The 9,234-nt window shown below is 48.6% G+C and overlaps 2 protein-coding genes across 2 annotated transcripts; one reads left to right on the plus strand and one right to left on the minus strand.

Moving 5' to 3' along the window:
* The first annotated feature begins 2,565 nt into the window (after positions 1 to 2,565).
* Positions 2,566 to 3,948, plus strand: LOC119325139 (xyloglucan endotransglucosylase/hydrolase protein 24-like). The gene is made up of 2 exons (XM_037598890.1): positions 2,566 to 3,093; positions 3,185 to 3,948. Exons 1-2 carry the CDS (start codon positions 2,791 to 2,793, stop codon positions 3,767 to 3,769), a joined length of 888 nt encoding a protein of 295 aa, XP_037454787.1. The 5' UTR covers positions 2,566 to 2,790; the 3' UTR covers positions 3,770 to 3,948.
* Positions 3,949 to 5,376: 1,428 nt separating this feature from the next.
* On the minus strand, positions 5,377 to 8,511 carry LOC119326485. The gene is made up of 2 exons (XM_037600124.1): positions 8,143 to 8,511; positions 5,377 to 6,218 (listed from the first exon to the last, which is right to left on the minus strand). The coding sequence occupies exons 1-2, from the start codon at positions 8,409 to 8,411 to the stop codon at positions 5,738 to 5,740; spliced, it is 750 nt and encodes a 249-aa protein (XP_037456021.1). The 5' UTR covers positions 8,412 to 8,511; the 3' UTR covers positions 5,377 to 5,737.
* Positions 8,512 to 9,234: the final 723 nt, after the last annotated feature.

A 9,234-nucleotide genomic window follows, 5' to 3' on the forward strand; every position in this document is an offset into this window, starting at 1 on the left:
TTGATCTCCGGAAGGGTTCTGGAATTCACCGGAAGGGGTTCCGGATGTTTCCCGAAATGTTTGGGCACGAGAACACTTTATCTAGGCCAAAGGGGAAAGCCCATGAGGTTTTTGGAAAGTGCAAAAGGAAGTTTTGCATAGTCCAGGGGCCAGACGCCAAGGTCCCTGGCGTCTGGGTCCAGATGCCGGGAACCCTGGCGTCTGGCCCTAGAGTCCGAGAAGGACTCTTGCCTTTCGGGTGAAACCAACTTTGTGGAGACTTTTACTCTAAGTTTTGACCCCAAGGCTCAACAAATAAATAGAGGGGCAGGGCTAGCACCCAAGATACATCAAGAATCACCAAGCCGTGTGCCGGCAACCCTGTCCCCTCTAGTTTACCCTCTGTCATAGTTTCTGTAGTGCTTGGCGAAGCCCTGCGGAAATTGTTCTTCACCAACATCGTCACCACGCTGTAGTGCTGCCAGAACTCATCTACTACTTCGCCCTTCTTGCTGATCAAGAAGGCGAGGACATCGAGCTGAACGTGTGCTGAACGCGGAGGTGCCGTACGTTCGGTACTTGATCGGGACGGGTCGTGAAGGTGTACAACTACATCAACCGCGTTGTCAAATGCTTCTGCTTTTGGTCTACGAGGATACGTAGACACACTCTCCCCTTCTCGTTGCTATGCATCTCCTAGATAGATCTTGCGTGATCGTAGGAAAATTTTGAAATTGCATGCTACGTTCCCCTATAGGAAATATGAATGAAGCTCAATTGTTTTTCATCCAATTGTTTCTCCGGTTTCTTTTCCTGATGTATGGCATATATACACTCGAAAGCTAAAAGAGCATTATCTGTAATGAGTCTCCCAGGGACAAAGGCACTCTGAAACGGGGATATGGTCTCTTCCAACATAGGTTGGAGGCAATTAACAAGACATTGCATAGACTTATTGGACGAAAATCTATGACTCTTGTTGGTTAATCTGTTTTGAGTATAAGCAGAATAATAGCTTCATTCACACCATTAGGCATAATTTTTACAGCGAGGGAAAGAATTTACAACAAAGCTAAATAATGTTTTCTCTACTCTGTATGCTAATGTAGCGGGGAGCCGGAGAATGTTGTCAGATAGTATTAACGAACTGGAGAATGGTGTCAGATAGTAGCAGCGAACGACTTGATATGCGAGTAATAGCCAAAAGATTATCACTCCGCATAACACAGGCAGGAACGGCGCTTGCCCTTTGCTGCTCTCTTCCTGCGTTCCTCAACTTGTTTCGTTGGCTCGTCGGGGTACCACCAGTGCTTGGCAAGATGATACAGGCATCGCAGTAATTTCTCTGTCGCTCTACAGAAAAATTACATCGCTTATATATCATATAGAAACTAACATGTTCGAAGTTAGATTAATTGGTGCATATATAGATGTACATACATTCCTATGTAGACTGCGAGGAAGACAAAGACGTAGATGATGACTAGGCCAAGGAGATTTAAGAAGGCGCTGCTTGGGTAATTCGGGTGCCTGCCGTAAATGAAGGCGCAAACCAGACATGCGAAGTCGACGAGGGTGATGAGTATCAACGCTGTCATATTGGCATGCGTCCCGTAGAAATGCTCACTGCAGACTAGCCCCATTATGAATAATGAGGTGAGGAAGGCATAAATATCTCGGTACTTGTAGCCCATCACCGGGTCTCCTGCGTTCAAGGCTGGCCCTAGGCCATGGCAAAAAGTGGGGCGGCCTAGGGACTATCTTAAATTAAAAAAATAATTTACAAAACAAAAAACCAACATGGATGGGGCATATGCCCCCCTCCCCCCGTGCACCTCACCGCATTGTATGTATTCAATAGTTATAGTTGAGTAGATTATAATCATTATGTGCATCATATAATCACATATAGACGGTGTATTGAGACTTCACTAATTGGTACCCAGCGTCGCTGCTAAGGACGCCAGCAGCATAAGGTATCCCCTAATTTGTTTGATAAACTTCTTTTGGTTGTCCAGCAGCTGGCCGTTCTTTTCATCCTCCTGGAGGACGAGGATGGTACTGTCCAAAGGAGGGGCGCTGGCGATAGAACCGGCCGACCCGCCCCCTGCTCGATGTCGATGTCGATGACAATGTCTTCTGGAGTCCAGGTGCCTCGTGATGCGACGACATAGTCTGCTATCTAGCGCGGTCGAGTGGCACACCGTATTCTCTAACCTATAAGGTGGCCGGGCGACCCTCCCTCCCGAACGTCCCTCGATTTCGCGCCATTGCTTGCCGTTCGACCGGGCCTGGTGGGGTCAACACCGCTGCACTGCCGCTTGATTTTGACTGCGTTTTTTGACTGAACGTTGGGTCGTGCTGGGCGATGGAAAGAAAAATAGAGCGCATTTTTAGTTGACCAGGCAACCTCCCCGCTGGTGCATCTGTGCATGGGCAGCATGGCGCATTGGAAGGTAGGTTGTGCAGGTGGCATGAAGGTAGGTTAGGTAGGTAGCGAGGCCAGCGGGAGGCCACTCCCCTACTATGCACGAGGCCGTGTTATTATCCAACAACAAGCCCCAAATAAGGCAAATTGAGCGAGCCAGCCCAACATTCCATGGATCCTAACATGCCATGCCCCTGGCAGAAACATTCTCAAGAACATGGCACGTTCCTCCAATTAATCGACCCCTTCCCCGTTTCATCATCATCTCTCCATCTTCCGCATGCGCGTTATAAATTCAAATCTTGATCGTATGGAGGGCACAGGAGGAGGAGGAGGAAGAGGAAGGAAGGAAGGGCGAGATCGTGTCAATTAGTTAGCCAGCCATGGCGTCGTCGTTGCCGTCTTCTTCTTGTTGGCATTCCATAGTGCTGGTAGCCATGTTGTTGGTGCTGGTCATGGATCAGATGGCCATGGCGTACATGTACGATGACATCGAGATCGTGTGGGGCGACGACCACAGCTTCTTCTACATGGACGACGCCGGCGACGACGAGGTCCTCGCGCTCTGCCTCGACCAGACCCACGGCTCGGGGTTCCACTCCAAGGAGGCGTACCTCTACGCCCGCTTCGACGTCGACCTCATGCTCGTCCCCGACAACTCCGCCGGCACGGTCACCACGCTCTACGTAAGTCCGTCGATCCATCTCCGACCGCCGCCACGCCATGTCAGGGCGCGGTCACCGTGCCCCGCGTTTACACGTTGATGCGTGCGTGCAGCTGATGCCGGAGGACGTGCCGTGGGACTACCACGACGAGGTGGACCTGGAGTTCCTGGGCAACGTGACCGGCGAGCCCTACACGCTCCACACCAACATCTTCGCCAACGGCGTGGGCAACCGCGAGGAGCAGTTCCGCCTCTGGTTCGACCCCACCGCCGACTTCCACACCTACTCCATCGACTGGAACCCCAAGCGCATCACGATCCTGGTGGACGGGGTGCCGATCCGGAGCTTCAGGAACAAGGAGGAGCACGGGGTGGCGTTCCCGACGTGGCAGAAGATGCGGCTGCACGGGAGCCTCTGGAACGCCGACGACTGGGCGACGCAGGGGGGGCGCGTCAAGACGGACTGGTCGGAGGCGCCCTTCTTCGCCCACTACCGCAACCTCCGCGTGTCCTGGTGCCGGCCGTCGCCGGGACTGGCGTGGTGCGGCGACGAGCCGCCGGAGTCGACGTGGTTCGACCGTGGCCTGGACGCGGCGGCGCTGCGGCGGGCGCGCGACGCGCACATGATCTACGACTACTGCAAGGACGTCCAGCGGTACAGGTGGTCGGGGCTCCCCAAGGAATGCACCGTGGACTAGTTGCATGATTTTTCTTTGTAGGTTTATGTCTCTGGCTATGTACATTACTTCTTCTTTTTTTGGTTCTGGTCTAGATTGAGAACTAGCTGGACTTTTTTTTTAATCTTTAGAAGTTTCATTGCAGAATATATTTATCTATAGAAATGAGAAATACATAAGAGTCGCAAAAGTTTGGCTTCTGCATTGGTCTTGAAGTAGTGACAGCAAGTAACCCAGACGATCAACAATTTAACGGCTCCCTCTTAAGCTGGTTGCTAAGTAAAAATAAATGAATGATCCTGGTGCAAATATGAATGCTGCTTGTTGTGAAGAAGGTCTTGTACATTTAACTTAAAAAAGATCAATGTAGTGGAATTGGATTTTCTCTGAATCACAGAAGTTGTATCCGATGACCCGCGGTAAGAGAAAGCCGGATTTTCGTATATTAATCTCATACCAAAGATAATATGCACTTATTAAGTTACTTTTGATGTGATTTGACATGAAAGAGAACATATATATCCAATACTAAGCACTAAACTTCCAAAATATTTCCCAAAAGGAATTATTACCTAATGAAGGGTACTTCTACCTAACTGCAACCGGTACCACTAAACTTCCAAAATTATCAGATCTATTTGATACTCCCTCCGTCAGAAAATACTTGTCATCAAAATGAATAAAAAGGGATGTATCTAAAACTAAAATACGTTTAAATACGTCTCTTTTTATTCATTTTGATGAAAAGTATTTCCGGACGGAGGGAGTACCAACCAGCATCCTCCCTGAGAAGCAAATACCGTTCGGACAAATAACTTTATTTCTGTATAAACTCATCGTTCAACTGCAACTAATGGCAAAACTCAAATAGGAAAAAACAAATGGATCAGCCCTAAAACTGCAGTCCACTCGATCACAGCTCAAGATTAAATACATAGATAAATGGAAAAAATTGAGTACCATGAGGATAAAATAGGTTCATGGCATCAGAAATGCGAAGACTCTAGTCTCTTGTCAAGCTACAAAAAACAAGCTTCCATGATCTGCCGACAGTTTAAACACATCCTTCTTCCCAAAGGCCAAAGAACCTGCATAAAGCTACAATGTACCACCACCTATAAACACAATTATGGGCACCGACACTAAAAATGCAGAGCATATCAATGTCCAAATCTGAGAAATTATTCAAAGCAGATCCAACTTTTCATGCCAATGCTGAAGAAATCGAGCTCTTAGCGAGCTAATGCCAGTGGCAACCAAGGATCAATGGAATGTTGTTGATCAGCCAAGGAATTTTCTTTCGGAAATGTTGTTGCATATGCACGAGAAAATGCCATGCGCGGAGTACACTGTATAGCCCAAAATAGGGAGCATCTGAGGTTTCTGTAGAGCCAAAAAATGGAACCAATGAGCCTGAAGAATGAAAATCCAGTTCCAGCCAGGCCTGTGAAACCACTTGACAATCCTTGGCCCTTTGTTCAGCTTCATCTTTCTTCTCGACTTCTTCATGTCTTCTTCTCTTCAGCATCTCCACCTGTTCAGACAACGTATGTTCGCACAAGAGGCCGGCAACAAGAAGAAAACCTACAGTGCCACACATACAGATACAGGGACGGAGAGGGCAACAGTGAGTGAGGGCAACATGATTGAATTAGTAATAGTCAGTCCACAAGAGCACAAATCCAGCATTTACAGCTCAAGACAGCAAGCAATACATGAGAGCCCGCTGAGGACTGCTATTCAGCACCAGTTTCTCAGATGTTCATTTGTATGTGTCCAGCAACAGCTATTGAAAGAAGGAAAGAGAACGCTTCCAGATCTCTATCGACATTCGGGTCCATTTGACCTCGCCAAAAAGCATCATCGCCCGCGCACCGCCCGCAAGCATCAGGGCACCATTCGTCGCCCACTGGATTCCGCAGTCTAAAATGGACGCCAGTGGCTGGAGGAGGACTGACAGAGCGACGCCCAGGTGGCCCGGTGCCTTCGCTAGTTCTTCCGGCGCTTGTCCCTGGGGGAGACCATGGCGGTCGACTCCGACACGTCCTGCAGCTCAAGCATCGACTGCGATCTCGTGTGGGCCGGGAACAGCAGCTTCGGTGGACGAGGAGCAGGCGGGGAAGCATAGGCGCCCACGGCGTTGCCAGGCTTCCTGTGCGATCGCCGGGAAGGCAGCTTCTGAGCTTCATCGTCGCTGCCGCTGTTGCTCCCTGAGCTGCTTGTGGCGGCCGGAGACAATGTCATCCTCCTGCAAGTCGTGGGGCTGTCCGCTACATCATCTTCAGGGTACACCTCTTTGCTCTGTGCTTTGCCCCACTTGAAACTGAATGGGAGAAGACCTTTGCGCTTCCTGGGGGATGGGGTTTCTGGCTTCGGAAGGCCCTTCACCGGTGGGGGAGATGGGATCACAGCAACTGGAGGCTTCGTGAAAGATCCGGACTTGCCATTGTAGAACTTGGATACCCCTTTCCTGCCATACAGAAGAAGATTGCTCAGCAAAGTGGAAGATCTGTAAATATCATGAAGCATAAAGTCTCTCGACTAAGATATTATCTGATAAGTGCAAGAATTTATAGACAAGAACAATCTCCAGGCTGCTCACGGGTAACAAAAAGACAAAATTAAGTTGCCAGATCAACAACATAGACAAATCACTGAATATTCTAATGACACAGTTCAACAAATACTTAACATATACAATGAGCTACCTGACAAAAGCATGTGAAAGAAGATCGTGCTATATGTTTAATGATCGCGCTACTGTGTTAAGATACATCGAATTGCGCCCTGTTTCCACATGACTTGATCACCACCTTGATCCTACAGCATCTACGCACATTTTCTGATGGCAAGAGCCAACAAGTACCATTAAACTAGTAAATAAGCGTACCAAGATCATAGTACGGTAGAAAATTAAAAAGAAACTAAGGCTGATCCATAGATTACATGCTAAAAGTTAGTGCGCCCATTTTTTGCCCTCAGAGACTTAAGAGTAAAAATATGATAAGCATCCTGATATGATAAATGACAGCATTCAGGTTTATGTATACACAAACAGAGGAATGATTCATATTCAGATGGTTAATTGAAAGTATAGCAACCACCGACATCACTGTATCAGAGAGCTGTGTCTACCATTTGTAAGTATCAATAAGTAATGCTGTGGGGTTTCCAAAAACCAGTATTATTGACCTTTTCATATAATTGATCGCAGTGGTGTTATGAATAAACTGCAGAATGGATGGTGCATTACTTTTGGCAAAGTTGAATGCATGTACGGGATTGAGTTACTAACAGAGCAAATTTCATTACTAAAACGAGCATCCATTTTGACGACACAACACATTCGTAAATCTACAAGAGCATGATGTGTATGATGTCACGTCACATAAGCATAATTACCACAGCTTTCCAGCAAACTACTAATGGGACTGAACATAACACTGGGCAGGACACTAACCAGGCCAACCTACTACACTACACAGACACCTGATAATACTATTCACATTCAGCAGTACTGCCACTTATATGCTACAGCTAATTAAATACACAATGAACAGCCATGAACTATGAAGAACTGGAGATTCAATCTTTCTGTAGAGTTTGGACAAACACATATGAACTTAATTAGATAAAACCAGTGTCAGCTTTCCTAAGACAAGTATCACCAAAGCATACACAAAAAGTATCCAAAGCAATAAGCATCAAAACATTACTACACACAAAATATCCTGTGTATTCACTGAAACCTTTGAATCTCACACTGTCCCAACGTGACAAGTGAAAAGAAACTCAGCATTCACAAATTAGTTCAATTAAAGCCATTAATGCCGGTGAAATTATGTACTGGTTCAAGGACCAAAGAGCACACATGGTGCGGTGCCGTTGGTCGTAATGAACACCACCTACAATGTCAGACCCTAATCTCCCCAACCACATTGGTTGCAAAGGGCCAAAGCACCACCAAGAACCACCCAGAACGCCAAACGAGCTCAGATTATCCACCTGTTCATTCCAAGACCGACAAAGAAATCCCCGAATTCGCTAAAAGAGGCACCGACCCGAGGATCGGGAACTAAATTACCTCGCTGAAATCACTTCGAGACCACCCAAGAAGAAACGGAGAACTAATAAGAACCTAACGCGCATTCCCCGACTAATAAAACCGATCAAGAACCGTCGCGTCGGTCCGGACGGCCCAAGAAACCTCCAGCATTTCCGCACGGGGAACACGCGGGGCGGGACCAAGAACGGCCGCGTCCGCCCACATTACCCACGAATCGCCCGACGGGGCGGCCAAGAAACGCCGGCCGCCGACCGAGACCCAAGATCCGCGCTCCTTGGCGAGCCTGGGGGGGAGGGGGGGAAACGGGGAAGCGGGGGAGGGCGCTCACCTGAAGGGCAGGGCCTCGTTGAGCGCGTCCATGGTGTCGAAGGGCCCCTTGTAGTTGCTCTGCACCTCGCCGTCGCCGCCCTCGACCTCCTCGCCGTCCCACTCCCACTGCGCCGCCGCCGCCGGGCTGTCGCTGTCCCGGCCCCCCGACGAGCCGCCGCGCCCGCCCGAGGCCGGCGGCGAGGCGTAGGCGCCGCAGCGGGCGGCGCGGCCGAACCGGGCGCCCCCGCCGCCGGCTAGCCCGGGCCCGCTCTTCAGCGCGATCGACATGGCCCCGCGCCGCGCTCCGCTGCTCTGCTCTTCCGCCCCTCCGCTCACATGCAACGGAAGCCGCCTCCTTTTTTTTTTCTCTCGCTCGCACGCGCACGCCGCACGCTGCAGGCTGCACGCTCACCGAAAAAGGGTACTGTAGTGAGGACCGGGGGAGAGGGTTGGTTCCCTTTTTTTATGGGGTGGAGGGGGTTGGGAGTATTTATTTAGCACCCAAAAGAGGCCTTTTCTTCTTCTACTTTTTTCTATAATTTTTTTGTTTCCACATGAGTTCTTTCTTTTTGGAATAAGGTTTCTACATGAGCTTGCAGATCCCCACGCACAAATGCTGAATTGAAATCTCAGTCGACTTAGACTTGGCTGCGAGAAAGAGGGAAAACCTTAGTCAGCTCAAAATTAGTTGCGGGACATATGGAGAAATCTTAATCGGCTTAAAATTAGCTGCACGCGAGAGAAAATGTATGATGTGTGATGTTTATTTATGAATGTAGTAGGGGCAATATTGTAATAATGCATTCCATTTTGCTTCATGGTAGGTTAGTACACGTATTATACATCGTATAATTTACCGCGGATAGAGTACTTTGCTGCAAAGTTTCTACGAACCCACGCATCTACATGACGAAGTGGTTACTCAATTTTCGACTATCTTTGCCTGCATATGTGTGCAACCATCCAGCCTCGCTCGACAGCCTCTAGACATGTTCTTATATACTATCGACGAAAACATTCTCCTTCTTTGCCGTGATGTCAATATTTGTTCATATCTCGTCTCCTCTACCCCTAAATTAAATATCATTACATCAACCATGCTCGAGCCTCC

The sequence above is a fragment of the Triticum dicoccoides genome, chromosome 6B (genome assembly GCF_002162155.2).
Source record: "Triticum dicoccoides isolate Atlit2015 ecotype Zavitan chromosome 6B, WEW_v2.0, whole genome shotgun sequence".
NCBI classification, from domain to species: Eukaryota; Viridiplantae; Streptophyta; class Magnoliopsida; order Poales; family Poaceae; genus Triticum; species Triticum dicoccoides.